General features: G+C 42.8%; 1 protein-coding gene across 4 annotated transcripts in view; it reads left to right on the top strand.

Annotated features, from left to right (window-relative positions):
* The first annotated feature begins 11,311 nt into the window (after window positions 1-11,311).
* LOC108135884 (microtubule-associated protein futsch) overlaps window positions 11,312-20,976 on the top strand; it is a 48,809-nt gene continuing 39,144 nt past the window's right edge. The window contains exons 1-2 of one of the 4 annotated variants that reach the window (XM_041707118.1): window positions 11,312-12,091; window positions 16,216-17,523. In XM_041707118.1, coding sequence (XP_041563052.1) covers window positions 17,112-17,523 — 412 coding nt within the window. In that variant the 5' untranslated portion in view covers window positions 11,312-12,091; window positions 16,216-17,111. Of the gene's footprint in view, window positions 12,092-13,098; window positions 13,165-14,187; window positions 14,394-16,215; window positions 17,524-20,976 lie in introns of those variants that run through there. The other 3 variants (XM_041707119.1, XM_041707117.1, XM_017256789.2) reach the window with 3 other exon arrangements.

Genomic DNA, 20,976 nt, shown 5'->3' on the forward strand with positions numbered 1-20,976 from the left:
ATTTTTTGTACAATAAGTGCTCCAATTTGGACAGGCGAGCATAAATGGGTCGTACAGCGAAATGACAAGTGAGCGAGATCTGGTTCTTTAATTTGGCTGTGTATTGTTGTTGTCATTCTTATCATTGCTTGGCCGACAATCCCAACTAACATCTTCCATAGAGGATTCTCTTAATCTTCTTTGTTTTTTCAATTGTCCACTAGCTAAAGCACTTTTATTTATGTCGTATTTATTAACACACTTTAGGAGGTATGCCACTTTCAAATCGGAATCAAATTGACCAATTTATGGGCTCTAGAAGTGCAGTTTTGGGTCCGCTTTCTGCAAGTCATCTTAAACTTTGAAATAAGATAAGAACCACTAGTCCACCCAAAAAACATGTAAGTTGGATGGAGCTTATTTTAGAAGAATTTAGCAACAAATGTTAAGAGGCATACCATTTATAAATCGGCGTCCAAAAGGTCAAGTTATGTTTTGTTTCCCACTCCATAATACTCTAAATATGATCACAACTAAGTAAACTAACAGATAAATTATAATTACAGATATGCTATGTATGGGATATCTTAAGAGTGACTATGAGATGTCCAACTTGTGCCCTAGGCGAAAATGGGAGCCACTCGTCCACCCAATTAACATGTCAGTAGGATGGAGCGATAAGGAGATGGGCGAGCTAGTGGAAATGGGCGCAAGAAGCAACCGAATCCTTGCTGGTGGCCAAACAAAGAAAACCTAGTCGCCAAGTGCCGGACAATGGGTGAGTGTCAAGTGTTCAAGTGTTGATATTAAAGCTTCAGAGCAACCATTCCCCAGGGCCGCCCTGTCACCCTTCCACCCGACCACCTCCCCCCCTTTAAATGCAAGAATATACAATTTGGTCAACGAATGTAGGAGACACGAAAGGTGGTGCGGAGTAGGCCGACGATGGTACACTGAATATATGGCAACTGCAATGCAGCTGGCCCTCAAGGCGGGGGAGTTTGTGGGCTGTGGGCTGTGGGCTGAGGGGCTGGGGGCGTAGAAGGGCCTAACAAAAGAAACTGGCAGCTGCACTTGTCCCGCAGTAAATTCAACTCAATTCACTCTGTTCTCAGAACTCAGTTGTCGCCTTTGGAGGAAATCCCATACCGACCTGCGGCTGTTTTTTATGCACCCATACAGTCGACGGTACGCTTCAATGTGCCTTCGTGCTGCAAAGTATGCAATCCACGAAAAGTATGCAACACTTGCCGTCCCGGAAATGGCATTTAAGCTGATTCCGCCAAGTGCTAAGCTCACAGGAGGGAGGGGAGGTGGCCGAAAGGCTTTCTCCCGATCTGAATAGCCAAAAGTTCTCTGCCGAGCTCATTTTTCGTGTGAGCCAACATTAAAGGAAACGCCTAAATGGAGTTTGAAGACACCCGTATGGATAACAACGTGGAAGCTGAGATCAGGCAGTAAAATAGGAATGGGAACGTTGGACTCTTAAAAAAGTAAGTTATGATGTTAACGTACATACATAGAAGTTCAATCAATCAAATATTGCAATCCCTTGTTACATTTTTTTTTTGTTGAAGTATTTGCATCTTCTCATGAAGGGCACTAAACTCACCAGTTTGAACACACCCCAATTTGTTGGCTGCTGACATGCGACAAGGACAAGGACGTTGACATTGACAAGTACATGACGGGAAGGGGATCGGGAGTTACCATCATTATCAGACAAGCATCATTTTGGCCCATTATGTTGACCGATAGTTGATGGGTCTCAAATCAGTTTCGGCTATGACATAGTGCTGCAAGAAAAGTTGGGGCAATGGAAAGAGGAGGTTGTTGTGTCGAAGTTTCTGCGTTTAGGTACCCATATGTCCGTTCTCTCTTACCGGCATATTCGAAAGCTTTTTGCTGCAACGCCACAAAACGAAGAACTTTTGCGACGGAAAGGGGACCCCCCTATCGCAGAGGTCCTTCCACTGGCCATGTGCCAGGACTCTCGCTTCCATGCGCTACAAAGCTCGCTTTGCGCCTGGCCAAAAACAAATCATATGACTGCCAAAGCTCTTCCCCACGAACAGATGACGCCATCGGGCCAAAGGTGGAATAGTGTGGGGTGACCAGCATCCAACAGGAGGAGCGATTAAAGCGAAATGTCCTGACAGATGTCTAGACAAAGAGTTGAGAGCACTCTTCTGGGGAAAAATGCTTGGGAGCAAAAAGTTGGGGAGCTTGACTCGTTGATTGATAGATTGATTGATCGATTTCCCAATGGAGTTACGGCCCCGCGATGCCTGACCACTGGCTATACTAGTATATAAAGTTATTGAAAGAGCACCCGACATGGCAAATGCCAAATGCACCACCTCCTTCACGTAACTCATTTGTCGCCGCTGCGTTCGCGTTTTCGCTGCAGGTTCTTTAGAGCACTTGTCAACTTGCTGGCGCGTTGCGTGCCCCAGCAAATAAACATATAAATACAAATACGGCTGGATGTAGTATACTATACGCTACTATATACTATATAGCATATATAAGGTATTCATACGGCCAGGAGTGTGGCGCGAAAGAGTGCTTCTACTTTCAATGGGCTTCCCGTTGCATGGCATTTAAAACATTCGCATTCGCTTTTCACCTGCCACCGATGCGTTCTTTGATTTTCCGCCTGCCACGCCCACGCGAACAGCAGGCGGATGGACGTGTTCCTGACATCTATACGGTCATTTCGCATAGAAACTAAGTAGTCGAGGTTAAGTCAGAAGTAAGCCTTTACTAAAAATACACATTTGTCAAGTTCAAATTGTAATCTGGTATTATTGTGTAGAGATCGCATAACGATTATAATTGTAGTTGTAAGCATTCTTTTCTCTGATTAGAACATTAGACTTTTGTTCTTAGTTTTATGTGGAAAAAACTATTTTCATTATATTCCCAGAAAATTGTGGGGCGATTTCAACCATTTTGGCTGCATTGCCCTGCATTTGCTCGAAAGGATTTTGTGTTATTTCTGGAACACCCTTAATTAACACATAAACACACACTGGCTAGTATGTGTTGGCTGTTTGTTTCCTTGGCTCTCTCTGTATTTTATTTTATAGTTCGTTCGTTGGCTCTTATTTTGCTGTTCTGTTTTCTGTTTTCTGTGCTGCTTGCGCGGGCTGCGTACACGTACAACGGGGCGTAAAGTGGCCAACAAGCCGTTAAACATCCTAGCCAGTCCCCTTTTGGCCCTGTTCGGTTCCCTCTCCTGAGCTAGAATTTTTCTTTTTTTAACTCAAACTAAAGTTGGCTTTTAGGGGGAGTTGCACTGACCGGGCTGGAAATTTGCCCGTCCCTCCAAAGGAAAAGAGAGAACAAAGCCGAAGCCTGGCGTACAATTATGCAACAAGAACAACAGCGATTGGGGGAAGATGTTGCAGATACATTTCTGCCATCCAGTCTGAGCATTTTGCGAGAAGAATGTTGGAAAGTTTGTCCAACAATGCCAGAAAGTGGGATGAATGGGGGCGACAGATTGTTTCATCCTGCCAGAAATGATTATACAATAGAAGGCGAAAAACATTTTTAAGTATTTAAATATAATTTAATGTATTATGTAAGTGGGCCAATCAATGCAAATAAGTTTCACTCGAATCTGTAGATATAGCCAAACCTCAAGGAAATACTCCTTACTTTTCCAATTAACAATTTTTGGTCTCGGTCTCTCAGTTGACATCTTTAATGGAATTTAATGTAGAGTTAGGAGTCTACAAATACCAGCTAGCTAGTTTAACTAGGCTTTTTGGGGATTTGTCATAATCCAATTTTGTTTTTTGGGGCTGCAATTTGAGTCTTGACTTTCATTGTGGTTTTTGGGGCTTTTTGGCAGTGCTTTTTGTGGGTTAAGTGATTTCGGATCGCATGGGCAGTTATTTGGCCAATTGTCTTGTAAGAAGTTTTCCTGTAATTTGAGTTTCTGCTGCATTGTAATTGAAATTGCAGTTTTCCATTTCCAATTCAATTTATATGAGATGCATGGGTCTTGCAGTTGGTTAATCGATTAAGATGCATCGATCGATCGGTGGCCCAATCTGGCAGCTCCTCCATTACTGCAGTCTATCAATCAAGCGCCGTAATCTTACCTGGCAATGGCCCTGTCTCATTTGCAGTCCCCTTGCCAACCTTTTACTATTTGGGACGACGTTTTATGCAATTTGCGTGGACACCGGCTTCAAGGTTCCCAAAGGAGGGTGGCTTATGACACAAGGGAGGTTTAATTAATGCCCTTTTGCCCGTTGACATTTCATAATTGATGAGGCTCCAAAGTGGAGGCTTGCCATAGTTGCATAAGACGGTTAAAAAGGCCTAACACAGCCCATTGATATGCATAAGCTACTACTAATTTACTTTTAAAACGACAGTTAAACGAATTATCAAAATGACTTACGAATTAGGAATTGTACTTATCTATACCATGCTAACTAAAGGTTAAAAGCTAGAGGCCTTCAACTTGCGGTCACATTTCCTATATCTTCATTTCAATAGCTTAGTCGAGTAGTCTAATATATTTAGGTATTAGTGGCTTTTTATTATTTTATACATTTTCTTGATTTATTAAATAATTATTTTTATTTATTTACATTTTGTAGATAATTTGAACATTTTCTTGAAATTGAAGGATCATTTGAATGTTATATTTGGTAGGGTTGGCAAAAGCCGGGATGGGAACTAGGTAGTGAAGGGAATAAATAAAGCACGGTCTAAACAGTGGGCATCACCAGTCACAATTTCTTTTTAAATAAATACGCATTAAAAACAAATTATCACTCTGCATTGCAGAGGATGAATTGTTGGAACAGTTTTAATTCTGATTCAATCGGGTTAAATCCGATCGAGATGTCCTGCACTTGGCTGACGTCGCTTGTTCTTGGGCTCGTTTGTTAGCGCTTTATGGCTTATTTATTTATACTTCTTCCAATAAATATTGAGGACACTAGCAGGCAGACACGCACGCCCTCTCGCTGATTGTTGGCCAACTGATGACCCACTCTCGATGTGTGTATGTGTGCCGCACTGCATAAATCTTGTTAGACCCAGTAGCAGTACCAGTACCAGTACCCTGCTCCTACTTCTTCTACTGGCCCGCCTCTAATGTGCGTCCCCGTTTGGCCTGCTAGCCTGCCACCCTGCCAGCCAGCCATCTAGTCAGCTGCCCCCGTGGGGTGCCTGGTTTAATTGGCCAACCGAGGGACTGGGGCAGGACATGAAGGACATGTTAGCCATTTGGCAACTGACAAATGCCGCACGAAAATGCCGCCGCCACTGCTGGACTTTATTGAATTTGCTTTTTTGGCTCGGCGACTTCAGCAGCAATTGTACAGCTACAATTGTAGCTGCAACAGCGATTGCGGTTGCGACACAATGGCGGATGCGACGCGGCTCCTGCGGTCATCATCCTGACCAGAGCCAAGACGCCGCCCCCACTCCCACTGCCTCCTCTTCTATACTCCTGCCATCGACTCTCATTTCCATGTGAATGAGTCGTGGCAGAGCAGATATCGAAAGCACTGCAAATCAGGAGGCCAGCAGATTCCGGAACGACAAGGGTTGAGGAAAAGTCAGCGGTCGGGAGAAAAGCTAGGGGCTGAGACAGCCCTCGCCAATATCTTGAAGATGTAAGACGGTGAGGAGGACTTTTAACAGGCGCCACCCTTTCCCGTACACCGACAGAAATAATCACTCAGCAAGAAAGAAACCTGACTTCGGCAATCAATAACAAAATTGTATTATTCCATGTAACGGGTATACCATGACTAACGGATATACATATGTATATCTCTAATTATTTGCGTATATGTTTTAAAACAATTAAGTCTTTCGTTTTTTTTTTATTATTTAAATTTGCATTTTCGAAATCATAAATAATTCCTATATATAACGTTGCGTTTAAATTCATCCGATTTAAAATAAATTGAAACCGTATTTCTGAAATTCTAAAGATGAGCCATATGAATTTTGCACAAAACTACATAGGGATATATGAACTTTCATTTCTGATGTCACTTTTTTCCTTAATGCATTTGGTAGGACACTTTAAGTACACTATTTCTTAAATTAAAATATTGTCCTAAAATCTATTTTTTTTTAGCGTGTAGACAGTTGCGGACATTTTGCTTCGCTTGAACAGTTGCCATTGCTAAGTGCCGCCTCGAGTGGGGGAACCCTTCCCCTTTTTGGACCCTTCCCCCCACTCCTTAGCCGGTACTTTCTCCTTTCTGGCCTAATAGATGTGTACAGCGATGTCGGCGGCATTTCAATTTAACTTGCCACGTGTCAAAGCCGCTCGCAATCCAAAGTGACACTCAAAAAAACAGGGGATCGGAAGGTTCGGGGTTTAAGGAGGACGGCGGTGTCGAAAAAGGTACAAAATGTTATCCATAGGTGTGTGTGTGTGTGTGTGTGTGTGTGGTGCCTTCTACTTTATGGTTACTGTGGCTGCCGCATCGATTTACGCCAAAACTTACACCACAATGAGCCCCTGCAGTGTTCTCCAAGCCAAGAACAAGAGCAACAACAACAAGAACAAGAGCGGCAGCAAATGCGGCTCAAATAAAACGCAAGCAACGCCCGGCAGGTGGCGCCTTAATAGCCAGAACACCTTTTGGCCTTAATGCCAGCTGACGCAGTCCGGGCATAGAAACTTAATTAAAGCGGCCGGCTTAAGGGTAATGGTTTTGGTCGGTCGGTCTTTGGGCCAAACAACCCGCTCCCCCTTAAATTCCTTTGATTTAAAAATTAAATGATTATCAATGCTCGATTATCATACAAAATGAAGTTGTAATTGTTTTTATCTACTTTATTATGACGGGCTTAACAAGCTGTTATAAAATGGTTTTTATCGTTCTTCCAGGAATTTAATACCAGTAATTTTATTAATGCATTTATGTTCAACACAAGTTGAAGCTTAAAAAGCTTCATGAAATAATTTATTCAACACGTTCTCAGTTACTAATTAGTGTATTGAATTTTAATTTGGAGAATTGACAAAACAGGACTTTGTATCTCTTTAGTTTTTGCTGAGCTGCTGCTAATCGTTAAAAGTTAATAACATAAATGTAGCCCTAAATCGGCAGCCACTCCTCTCCTCCTCTTCCTTTTAACATTTGGATGTGCGTGCCCTAAAAACAGAAAAAGCAGCCAACAGCTGGCTTTTTGACCTTGAAATTTGTAACTTGATTTGCCCCAAAAAGTATGCGATGTGGTTTTTGTTGTTCTTTGCTTAGCCTACGACGCAATTTCGGGCCAAAATCGGGGGATTGGGGGATGGTAAGGCGAGGGAGATGGGTATAATAAAACGCAATTGTTCGGAGTGCGTGAGGGATGGTGTGGTGGGTGGTGGTTTGTTCTGAAAGCCGCCCAAAAGGAAATGAAATATTAATAACAATGAAAGCAACAAGAGCAGAGGAAATCAAGATACCAAAATTCCCATCCCTTTTCCTTAAGACTTGTCATAAAAATAACTGAAAGCGGATATCGGTGGGTGGTGGTTAGCCCTCTTGGCTACGACCTTGAGCACTTGGACTGCGGTCGTAAGTGGCTCCGTAAATAGCCGCCGGCATTGAGTGTTCCGAGGATAATTAGTGACTGAACACATTTAAAGAGTAGGACGGTGGGGGAGCTCCAAGACACGGGAAAACCTTGTTTGCTGAGAGCTGCTGGCTTAATGATAACTTCCAGTGACACTATTTCATATCATTAAGAAGCTTTAACGTGTAATTTGGACTCACATCGTTCATTTTTTTGTTCACTATCAAGTCTTTATATAATGAATATTTTAAATATATAATATTTTCCGAGAAACGTTTGGCATTTTGATTAAAACAAAATCTTTCGATAAGTCGGCACTGACACTATTAACAAATAAAATATATGTGCATTTTTGGTTTTTATATGAAAACTAAATAGCAAATTTAATTGGTTTTTTATTTGTACAAAAGTGCCTTTATTTGGAAGTTGTCGAGGGATAAACATAAACGATAACAACTATTTCGATCCATATTTTATGGAGTTTTTCACAAGGCATCGCCAGTCGCTTGTTTGGCAGCACTTAGACAAGTGGGTCACAATATTGATTCGCTGTTAAATGCATGGAAGTTATGCGAGGGAGTTAAAGGCATGGTGCCAAAAGTTTGATTGCCACAACTTCTGAGCTTCAACCTGGGGAATTAGCGGCGACGCAGCTCCTCCTCTTGGGGATGTCATCTTCTGTCGGCGTCTTTAATTAATGTGCCAAGAAAAGAGTATGAGAAGCAGAGGGCCTGAAACACTTAGAACTTCTTGGCCTTTCTATAACACCCCGAACGGACAACGGACATCGGACAGCAACGCATGCCACTTGCAACTTCCGTTTCCGGCCGGCGGCGTCAGCGACGCCACGTGCAAAGTGCTACAGTGCAGGGAGCTCAAATAATCGATGCGAAAACGATGCGAAATCGCCGCAGACTACGGTTGCTTGTTCACCGGGGTCCTGACATTTTCGGGCCTGTTGGCTGTTGAAATTTATTAGGATTACGCCGCAAATAGGCTCGAAAACAAGCAAGGACACGGCAATGAATACAATGCGAAACGAACCGAAAGAACCACTACCAAAAATAGAGTCGTATTCGGGGTTGAAATAAATCCAAAACTCGTTCATTAACCCTACAATGTCAATGACTATGAAATTAATACTACCCAATGTATGAAATCACCATTTTGAATTGCAAAAAGTATTTTTTTAGATAATTATGGCCTAAATTATGTTTTCATAAAAATACTAGAATTTTCTGTAAATAAGAAAATCTTTGGCTTCAATTTTGCCATATCGAAATATGTTTTCGTTTCATAATATATAATATGTTTATTTCATAAGATTTTTCTCCTTGTTTACTTACTTAAATTAGAGCTGGATAGCAACCACTTTGCTGGGGTTAATTGCTGGCGTTGCATTTTCAATTTCTTAGCATACTTTTTACCTTTTCCGTCCGCTTTTCCCTGCTCCGTCGCTGGAGTCATTTCTTCTAATTAATATAACGCAATTTATTGCGCTACCAAATGCCAAACGGAAATGAGCAAAGGAGGTTGAGTGCCGTAATAATTAAAAAGCCCCAGAAATTTAATACATTTATAATGAGCGTAATTAGCGGAGGAGCAGCCGGGGAAAAGGCAATCCGAGCCGCGGAAAAATGAACGTTGCAATAAAATCAATGGCGTCACACCCTCACATGGCTATCCATCCGAAATTGTTTCCGTTTGTTTAAATTTTTTTCCATGGATGCCATAAAATAGGGAACAGGGGATGGTTGTAAGTGAGTAAGTTGCGCACGCGATGCAGGTGCCGGCAGCTACAGCTGTCTCTTTCCCACGCGCTGCAACCCCTTTCAGTCCGGCTAAGTATCCCTTAGTTTGTTTTGCCCTCGTATTTATTACATTTCAATATTTTTGGCATGTTTCCGTTGCCTGTAGCCGTACCTTCCGCACCGTCCCTTTGGAGTTTCTCCACCCCGGAATCTTGGCTTGTGTCGTGTCGCAAACTTTTTAAAAGCGGCGGCACACTAAAAGCAGTGGAACATAGTACTTACTCACATACAGAAAAAACATAAGAAAGTATTGATTAATATTCTTGTAATTTATGGATCTTTGGGTTATTACCAAAACACTTTTGGAGTTACAAGAACTGGTATCTAGAGATTTCCAAATATACATATATGTACATTAAAGCGCTTCAAATTTGCATGAACATTTTAAGGTCCAATAGAATTTTAGGAAAAAGTTTGTATTGGACTGTGTGCAATGGATTCAAAGTATATCACTCATACGAGCTGTTGCCCTTCGACAATAAATTTATTCTTGCTGCCATAACGTGTCGTATGAGTAATTTGTACGGGTTAAAATTTAAAAAACATTTTTTTTTTGTATTTTACGCATGCGAACTGTGGCATCCCATTGATAAATGAAAGATATCTGAAAAAAACGTGTCGTATGAGTAATTTGTAGGGGGAAAAACTCAAAAAAACTTTTTTTAAATGCTATTTGTTTTCAGTGCATGGCCTGCAGGGGAAGCATATATGGAGGCTCTTTCCAAGACTTGCCACCAGCGGCGCCTAGTATGCAACTTCGTATCGTGTTAACTTATAATTAAATGAAAGCCAGCGCGGAATTCAAATTCAAATTTCGAATTTCTGCCGGCTCTCGTGGGTTGCTTTTGTTCTTGCTGTTGTTGTTGTTGTTTTTGTTTCTCTTTCTGTTTCTGCGTCTGTTTCATTTTCTTTTTTTTAGCTTCTTTTGGCCGCTATGGCACTGGAAATTTAGGCCGTTGATTGGATTAAAATGGGCGTGGTCGGCCGGCCCGGGCCCGTTCCCTAGTGGCAAGTTCCTCCTTCTCTGCTTTCCCTCAGTTGGCTCCTGTCGCGGTTGTTACGTGTCTGCCTTGTTTGGGCTTCGAAAGGTTTAGGGGCTTTCGTCTCGAGCAACAGACAAGCCGAAATTTAAAGAATTCCGCATGAAAAGTTGTGGGCCATTCGCCAACTTGGCTCCAAAGCGACCGCAACAAAAACAGAATTGCCCCGTTAAGCGAGGATTGTGTTGCACATATAAAACAAGCTTAGCAATCAATATTTCTATATGTTGCAATGCATTTCAGACTTGTGTCATATTCATTTCCAATGGTTTTTGTTGATGCAAGTCTAAAGCATCACTTTTCATATAGAATGCTTAACGGTATTGTCGCCAGGAATTTGATAAAGTAATAAATTTCTTATTGTGTTATAGACCTTGAATCGCAAACTTTTTTTCTTGCTCTACATCAGAGGATATATGTACATATAGTAGGTTTGTATGGAAAAGGAAAACTTATTGGCCAGTGTTTGTCTTTTGAGGGAAGTTGGGTTTAGTAACTTATATATTCATTTCCGCAAACTATGAATCTATAACTAAGCCAATCTATATCTGTCCGCATTTGCATTTCCCGACGGCATCAGACGCTTTATGCCTGGATTTAGCGACCGGCGGCATTCTAGTTGTGACCCCCCTTCATTTCCGCTACCACCCCCTCGCTGTCGTCGCTTTGGCTAGCCGCAATCAGCTGTTCGGCTCCCTTCGCCAGCTGTCGGCTGCGATGGCGGTGGCAACCCTGCGCCTGCGTCGCTGGAAGTCCGGCGGTGCTGTCACATGTTTTTCGAACTTGCTCGTGCACGAACGCACACGAACGGACACGAACGGACACGAACGCGTTTCCAGTGTGCCAAAAAGAGCAAAAGCAGTCGACGACGAGGCGATTCCGCAGTGTGTTAGTGTGTTTTGCATGGAAATGGAATTGGAAGCGGCTCTTGGTGGGTGGGTGTTGTTCGGTGGGACTGCTAACGGTAACGGGTGCCTAGCGGTAACGGTAACGGGAATGTCAACCGCAAGAGCAGAGCTTCAGAAGCCAGCGTCGTAGGAGATTCAGAACCAGCACCAGAACCAGAATCAGAGTGAAGACCCAGAGTTAACAGCAGTCCGACAAGAGAGTTGCGAAAAACAGCGAAAAAATCAGGCGGAAAAGTCCAAAATAAAATTGACAAATACGAAACGCTAAATGTTAGCGCCCGAACCAGCGGCAATCAATCAATTAGGCCCAGCTGGGTGGCGCCCCAGCAACAACAACAATACGGCCGGAGAGAGCAGACGAAAGTGCGACAGTGACAGGAGCAGAGAGAAAGAGAAGGAGAGATATAAAGGCAGCAGTGACAGCAGTTAAAAATCAATATCCGTCTAAAGTTTTTTTCGGTTTCGGGAACGACCAACTCAGAAAATTAAAGTTGCACACTACCAGAACTACCGAAAATATTTTTGAAATTAGTTGACTTAATATCTAGATAGCCGCCTACGCTTTAGGCCAAAAATTAAAACAAGTTATTTGCGAAAGTAATCGTGTGTCCATTTTGTGCTTGAATATAGAGTTAACGAAGTAGCCAGTAACATTTTTAGAGTCGCAGCTTTAAGTGAAAGAACAACTCGCTCCATCCAAAGCCACGTGTGTTAATAACGTAAGAATCGCTCCAAATAACTAGTGACAAATACCCAGTGCAATCAGCCAAGTTACTCGAAGTTTAACCAAAAGGTGAGTACCAGTAAATGGACTAATGAGCGGGCAAATGAATGAGTGCTGTGTCGTAGGTCAGGGCATTTTTTTTCTTGATCAGACAGGCAGCCTGGGGCGGGTGTTGCTTTGCATGTTGCATCTATGTACATCTACATCTGCAGCGGCATCGGCATCGTCATCGGCTTCTGCATCCCAGGCCTCAGATTTGTGGCGCAGCAGGAGTCGCGCCACCAAGCCGTTCGAAATCCAACGCTTGGCTGCCTCCGCGCTCAGCTGAGCGTTACACAAGCACAACCAAGTGCAGTTCGCAGCCAGAGTCAGCTGTTCGTATAGCCGACTGCCCATCCACCGTCACCGGGTCGCCCAATCCCCCAATCCCCCACTCCCCGAATCCCTAAACTTTCGGGCACGATGGAACAGCCGGCAAGCCGACATGAGCGACGAAGACCAAAATCGATATCTTTCTCAGCCGCTGGCAGCTGTTCGCGATTCGCAGCCAACAGTTCTGCCGGTGAAAAATCAGATGGTCGGTGGGGAAGCCCACCAGTCCCTTCCAGCCAGCTTTTCCAGCCCATAGGGATCATTAAAAGCTGGAGCACAATCGTCATAGTCATTGCTGACCCCTTGTGCTCATCCACACTTACATTTTTTTTATTACACATTTGTCCAGCTCTTAAATATTAAGTTTAGTTATTGTAAACTTATTATAATATTGGCTTAAATATTTCGTTATAGTTTTCCCAACTGCCAAACATTTCGTTGTTTGTAGTACTTAAATTGTATACAATATCAACGATCCACTGATACTTAATGTCGATTTAGGGTAACAGGTAGAGCACTTATTGCTGGCACTTCCCCTTAACGATCCTCACCTGTCTTTTTACTGACCAGACTGGAAATTGCGTAATTTCATTAGCGTTAAGCCGACTTCCAGGTGTGCCCTGCGCTGCGCCGATTGACGAGCCGTTTAGTCTGGGTTTCGATTCTGTCTCCGTTTGTGGCTTTCAGTCCCTGTTCTCCGAGTGTCTTGTGCAGTTGACTAGCCGCTAACACCCGGCGCCAACAGCTGGCCACGTGGAAAGGGGTCCAGAGTAAGTGGGTCCGGGCAGGATTCATACGCGTGGCGGGGTAAATCGCAGCACAGCAGCAAAGGCTAAGGGAAAGTCGGCAATGGATGGGAGGGCGGGTCAGGGCCATTACGATGCCGGTGCCATAAAGTGCCGGTACCGAGAACCGAAGCTCGCTTCGCCAGAACCGCTAACTGGAAACGGCAGGCAAATCCGAGTGCGAATTGCCGAGTCAACATTCGGCCATCACGAACCCAATAGTCGGCCCCCAACAAAGGGCACTCAAGTTTTAAATACCCTTGCAGAGCGAGGCATGATGCTAAAAAGTTTCTACTTAGCTAGAGTTCAATTAACCTTTAGCTGTTTGGTCTTAAGAGAGTCTCTAAAATATTACTTACTGACAGCAAAAAATAGCTATCCCCAAGATAAAACTATGCAAATAGTTTTTATTAAAGATTAAGGCTTAGTCGGAATGTAATAAGTGCAAAGCTATGTTGTGTTATCTCGCTTGTGGTTTTGATTTACTGTCCACCAATTAGGATAATCGCTGTCCTAAAAAATACCATATTTTGAATAACATGGTTTAAATCATTGTTATTTTTATATATTATGTTAGGGAGTAGACAATTAAATGGAGCTTTAAAGTTCTTTAAAATAAAAAGCATAAAGGATGTTTATCGAATACTTTGGGCACCACAGTCCCGTTAGAAAAGGGTATTTGAACACTGGGCAAGGAGACAAGGACTTTCGCCGAGCCTACAGCTGAGTAGATAGAGATAGAGAAAGAGAGAGAGAGAGAGAGAGAGAGAGAGAGAGAGAGAGAGAGAGAGAGAGAGAGAGAGACAGGTATATGGGGAGTGACAGAGAGCGGGTGAGCCTGCGCCCAGCTGGAAGTTCCAACCGCGGCGGCAACGCAAATGGAGTTGCCGACAGCCGACGGCCGAGTGGCGTCGCTGCCTCATCCGCTGCCTTAGCCGATACCCCACTGGCTTCGCTTTGCTTCATGGTGCTCGATGGCTCGATTTAAGAATCAGTCGTCGTCGAGCTTTCAAACCGTTTGCAGCGAGCGCCAGAGCAGCACCGCCAGGGATTCCAGTCCAGTCCAATCGAGCCAGAAACTCCAGCCACAGCCAAGAAGCAGCAGCAGCAAAAGCAGAAGCAGCAAGCAGCCAGCAGAGTCGCCAGCCAACGAGACAGAGAGAGAGCGAGAGGGACCGAGACCGGGACAGAGACAGAGGGGAAAGACAGCCAAAGTAAATTGGCCAGAAAGAAGTTCTTTTATTCGCTAAATTCTTTTTTTCTGTGTGTGGTGTGGTTTGGTGTGGTGTATGTCCATTGATTGTGAACCTTTTTTTGTGAGTGCCCTTTTTTTCTGTGTGGCTTCTTGCGGTGATATCATATAACCAAAGTGGGTGACCTATTGATTCCGGCACTTCCTTTGCTGGAGTTGCATCGATTATTTCGGACCCACAGCGATCAAAGAAAGGAACTGCTCTCGAAATAGCCGCCTTCTCATCCGTTGTTTCCGCACTTAGCCGGTGGTCGGGGGAGCAACGAAATGCCGGCAACTCCAAAACCACAAAAAAAAGTAAAAAAGAATCAACCGAAGAGAATCCGGTGAATCATCAGCAGGCTGCGGATACGGCCCTTCGTGCAACTCCGGCGCAGTGGAGCGCATCGCTTTTGGCCACGGGCACGCGACCAAACTGCATCAGTTTCTGGGAGACGGAGAGCCTAAAGGACTACGGCCGACCAGGCAACTTCAATATTCCTACCAGAAGGGAGTTCGTGCTGGCTGCTTTTTATAGTTTTCATAGTTTTCGCCTGCAGCCCGGCCAAAATAAAAAATGAGGGTGAATCCGGCTTACGGGCAACGGGGTGGTCCGATGACGTCGCCTTCAACGTCGTCGTGGCTTCCATCGCCAGCGTTTCCATGGAGCGATGACGACATCTTTGCTGCGGGGCGTGTGCATGTCCCTTGATTTTACTGCTACTGCCACTGCTGTTTTTACCCACTCGATTCACATAGAGGGTGCAATGGGCCCATTAGTTTGCAGGCCTTGATCTTTAGTTGTGCAAGGGAAATGTCGGGATATTATCAGCTTGGGGTAAAATTTTACTGAAAAACTTTGGTAACTAAAAACAATATATAATATAGCATAGGGTTCAATCCGTCCCTATACCTTATGTGAGAAATTTATTTTTTTATTAAGCTGTGTGTAAAAACCGCCATGGCATACCACTTTTTTCCCCTGAAATGTAACGGTTTTTTCTACGAGTATAAAAAAAATTTTGTCTTTAAATACATAATACACATCTGCAAAAAAATATTTTTTTTTGTCACGGGATCAATGTTTATTCACGTGGAGGATTAACGAAACTAGTTTCTTTATAAGGAGAGTACGGGCTTAAAAAGTTTAGGTTTTTGTTTCTTGCATAATAAATTATTCCACACAAATTGTTTAATAAGAAAATATAAGATCCTTTTCTCTAGGAGTGCAAACATGATCCACCAAAATTAAAATCAATTCCGATAATAATCATTAGTAGTTTTGTTTCATTTTTATTTTTCTTGGGTTCGGTGATATTATGTTACTCAAGTACTTAGGTACCTTGTAAGAGTTCCCAAAAAATTGCCAACAAATAGTCCCCGATTTTAGCCACCTTGATTTTGCCGCATGTGAGCCGTTCGCCGTTCGCCATTCGTTGTTGTTGGTTTATATGTTGTGCAAGGCGGCCAAAGTTCAATGGATTTTGTGTCTGCACCTCCTGCTGTCCTCCGCCTTTCGCTCCTGTCTGTGGGCCGTCTTTTTATAGCCGCTCCTCCGGCTGTTTTCCTCGCCCGGATGACGGCTGTGTGGCAGCTCCATTGAGAAGGAAAGCAACACGGACGAAGTAAAGGGGAGACTTCGGAGAGGGCTCCCAGTCATATTCCGATTGACGGGAGCTGGGGTGGTGATGATGGTCCTTCTTATTAATAGTACTGTGTAAATACTTTGGGTTTGGGCTCTAGCCATGTATAGTACATACATATATTCCATAAGCTCACTCCCCGATTTATCTTGTTTCTTGCAGATCCGACGATTGACGAAAAGGATCGACTAGCAAACGCGGAAAAAGCCAAAAAACGAAAGCGAATCGAGAGAAAAACCAAAGAACACTTAAAAGCTAACCAAAAAACGAATTTTCATGTTTAAAACGCAAAACCAAAATTATCGATAAACCAATTAAAAGGAAAACCAAAGAGACAAAACCAAAAGTAAAGTAAATTGCTACCAGAAAACGCTAGTCCAAATCTTCACTCCATATATATATATATATATATATATATATATATATATATATATATACGTAAACTATATATATTTAACTAATAATACTTCAAGAAAACACGCCAATTGCCGCAAAAATTACTCCAAGACGAAAAACAAAGAGATTTCCATTAAACAAACGCAAAATACCAAATACCAAACACAGCTTCAAAGTGTGCACAATAAAAAAGCAAAAAAAAGTTAATAACAAAAACCAAAGACCCCCAAATCAAAACCAAACCCAAAACAAATTATTATTAAACAAAACCGAAAAACAATTAACCAAACAAAGTCGAAGAAAAAACAAAGGTAAAGGCAAAGAAAACTGAGCCAAAGTCACGGCCAGCAAACAAAAAGTACAACAAACAAAAATAAAACAACAAGAAAAAGAGAAAGAAAAGGAACAACAACGGCGGTTGTGAAGTGAAGCGTCACCACTGGCCACGCCCACTCCCCGCTCAGCCGCCCCCGTTTTAGCAGTTTTTCCTTTTGACAGCGTATCGTTTCCAAGAAATCTTGCGTGTTACGAGCGAAAAACTAAAAAGCCAGTGTCGGTAAAAGATTCCCAAAGAGTGGTCCTTCTTTTTTTTCAAGTGTACGAACTAGTTTTTTTTTCTGTGTGACCCAAGCCAAGCAACAACAACAACTGCACCAATTGTGATGGGAGATCAGCCAAAGGCAACGACAACCGCAATCGGAGAAGCAGCTGGTCCAGCCCCCGAAGGTGACGCCGTGATGGCCGCCACCCAGAACTCGCTGCCCAACGGGAATGGCAACGGTGGTCCCCAGGACCAGAACCAGGAGCCAGGCCAGCAGGAGCATGAGGATCGAGGGGATGCCGGCGACGACGCCGCCACCGATGCTGGGGCCAGCTCGCTGCCCCCCTCGGAGATCGGTGGTCGGGCGCCCCTGGACACGGCCTGCTCGGACGCAGACGGCGGTGCCGCCTCCAGCTTGGCCGGCGGCATCGTGGGTCCGCCCAGTCCGCTCACAGGCTGCTACCTGCTCATCGTCCTGGGCGAGCCGCACTCCGAAGAGCACAAGGACAACATCTTGCAGCATCTGCTTAAGGGTAAGTTTAATTTTCCCCTTTACAAAAATGGTGATGAAACGTGGATCATTCAGCTGCAAGTGCAGCAATGCAGCAATGCATTTGTAAATAGGGCTGCTAATGCATAGTTAACCACTGTATTAAACAATATAGCATACATACTTTAGTCAAAAGTGTTTACTTTACACTACCGCCCCATTAAGTATATATATATTGTTGATCAGCATCTGTTCGTCTATTTCTTCGCAACTAGACCTACCATTTTTAAAGTTTTAAATCTTTATTCATTTTGTATTTATTTACGAATTTTATAAAAATTAAAAGAACGCAGATAAATCGATATATAGTCGTTTTAAATAGTGCTACTATTTTGTTATAGCCGCAAGAGATTGCTTGATGGAAATTACTTGTCTTTGCTAAAGCTATTTTTTTGATTGAGTCTGAAATTATCTCGCAAAAACTAAAACTAGAAAAAAACTATTACCCAAAACGATTACACCTATATAATATAAAATATTTTGTTGTGCAAACAGTTGTCGCTGAGATGTGATACCCAGTAAAACTTGTAAACAGAAATTTCAAGATTTTGACTGTGAAAAAGGTTTTTTTTTTTGCTACTTATTTGCACGATTGATCTTCGAAACTCCACAGATTTTATTTCGTAGTCATGCCGAATCTCAAATGCATTTTTGAATGCGAGAGTAGAAAGTCAGGGTATGCAAATGAGGATTGAGGGTGATTCCGTGATTGAATGCCCGCGGTCGTGGTCAAGCCTGGCCGACTGCCGTCGCGTGTCCCGCAGTCGGACGCAGTCAGTCTGATTCAGGGCGCAGTCCCCAGTACCGCCCGATCCATATTCCATGCCAATCAAGAGTAATCCATCCACCCCCTCCAGCTTCTAAAGCTTTTCAACTCTTGCTGCACTGATAAAAAGAAAATGGAATAGCAAACAAAATATCTGGCTGTTGAATGTACAATTTTCTAAATTGTTCTTTTTTAGAAAATATAAAATTATAATATTGAATAAATAAAACAATGCAAAAATTGCCTGGTTTAGTGTGGAAAATATAACATTAAAGATGGTTCCTATGTGTTTTAAATGCATTATATTTAAGTTGACCTTGGCTTAAAGTTAGAATGCATAAATATGTTGCATACATAGTCAAATGATATATTAAAAACATTAATTAAGTAATTATTAATATATTAAAATTAATTAATCAAATTATGTTCATATTTAAAATAGCTATAATTACTATATATTTCAACTGAGTAAGGACTTACTACTTTCTTTTATACCAGTGTGGCCGCCGTCGCGTTGTCTGCTCCAGCTTTTAATAAGCTGTATTGCATGCAGATGGTCAGCGAAAAGTGGATGAAGTGCTGGTCGAGGGAATCTTCTTCTGTTTTGTTGTTCGTCTTTCTTTCACTTCTCCTGCAATGCTCCACCGTGTCTGGCACAGTTTCTCCGGTTCTTAATAACATTTAACTCGTAGACGGGGAATGGGGGTGGGAGTAGTTTAATGAGGTGAGAATTTCCCAGACCCAGAACGACTTTTGGAAGCAGTTATTCCCGAGTTTTGCTTAAATGCACTGCTAAATCTTAAATGGAATAAATATTACAGAATTTTAACAAATTTTAAATAATACTAGTGGGCTTATTGTAAATACTTGTATTAAACTACTTACACTAAATTTATTTCTAGAAGTCTCTACCATAATATTTTACCAAACTTACAATTAATAAAGTAAGGCTTATATTTAAAGCACATTGTAAAATTGTGCATTTTCTGTCTCTGTACTCCTTTGTAGAAACACTTTGTTTATAATTTGATGAGTTCAGAAAAATAGAAGAGCATATTCTTGGGTCCGTTATATAAGGCTTTCCCGGGCAAATGGAAGTGATGAAGGCTTGCCAGCCACTTCAATTACCTTGAAGCCTGTTAATCGAGTTCCCATTTCCGTGCTCGTGGACAAACGGAAGACGCCGAGTCCATGTCCTGGTTGCCGTGCTGCCTGGAAAGTCCTGTCCGCAAACTCAATCGAGAATGGGAACGTCGTTGGTAATTCGATTTAAGCAAATTTCGCATGAATGTATGCGATGGCCAGGATGCAGATCACCCACTCTGCCGGTTTAATTAAAATCGAAAGCACACCCAGACACTGGGTGAGTGAGGTCAAACAGCTGCGCAATGTGCAATGTTTACTTTTAATTGTATTAATTATTTTCATGTTGATTGCATTACAAACAGCAACGTGAATACAACAACTACGGCCGTAATCAAAGGGGCAATTGGATCAGAGGTCAGAATTTGGCGGCGTGGGTGCAATACCTATGGAAACAAAGTCGCATCCCGTTGTTGTGGATATTTTTAATTTATGCAGGCGATAAACCGGAGTGGGCGAATGAAATTGGAACTTACGAGTGCAAACACCAACTACCCAATTGGGAATACGGAATTCAGACTACGACCGGGGCGCGGCATGATTGCCGGACTGAAAACGGTTCCCTTCTCTTCGTCCGCATCCGGAAATTACAAAAACTCGCCCGTGCGGACGGAAAATTAGTCGTCGGCCGGCGGCAAAGGGTTAAGCGGAAGAGGCAGGTGTGCATTACCTGGAGGATTAGGTGGATAATGCAAAATAAAAGTAAAAGAGAAACAAAGCAAAAACAATGTGCAATGTTTGCTCAGTTACGCTGCCTTACACTGAACACACAGGCCAGTGGCGGCTGAAAAAGGGATTTCCCGAGGGGCAGAAAAAGGGATTTCAATTGATTTTGAAAAAAATTGTGGCCACTGTTTAACGGAACTAGGTATACACAAGGTAGAAAAACAATAAATAAGTTGAAAGCAAATACAGAGACACGTGAGAGCGAAAAGAAGGCCAGTTTCTAGTGATCATAGGCAATAGGCATTGCTTACGTTAAGCATTAAACTTAATAAGTTTCACATTCCTCCCCGTCGACCTGACTCGATAATGTCACTTGATTATGACAATTACGTGGCCCAATTGTGGTACGATTTCCAGTTTTCCGGTTTTTTTGGTCCGAATTTCTTGTTTTTAATTAACCTTAAAATAAATCAATAAGAAATGAAAGACATTCAAGGTTGGCCATTCCAATGGGTGAAGAATCGCATAACATTATTATGACAAGTGTTGTCGAAAAGGGGCAAAAAGCAAGAAGCGACGGGCGTGGCACAAAAGCGTGTGGCGGCCCAAAAATCGATACAGAAAAAAAAATGGGCAGACGGAAAAAGAGGCCGAAACCGAAGAAGACGCGTGACGAGCTTCGATTTTGTTGATATTTTTAGACAGCCCGAACAGAGAAAATGGTTCTCGGAGAGTGAACTTTTAGGATACGACAGCTGGACGCGACACAGGATGCCGCCGATGACAGCAGTCTCTTCCACGGACACGGACCCAGAAACCTGCTACGTGACGCTCTTACAAGCCCGCAAAAAGCTGGACACA

This window comes from Drosophila elegans, unplaced genomic scaffold (genome assembly GCF_018152505.1).
Source record: "Drosophila elegans isolate 14027-0461.03 unplaced genomic scaffold, ASM1815250v1 contig_149, whole genome shotgun sequence".
Taxonomy (NCBI): Eukaryota; Metazoa; Arthropoda; class Insecta; order Diptera; family Drosophilidae; genus Drosophila; species Drosophila elegans.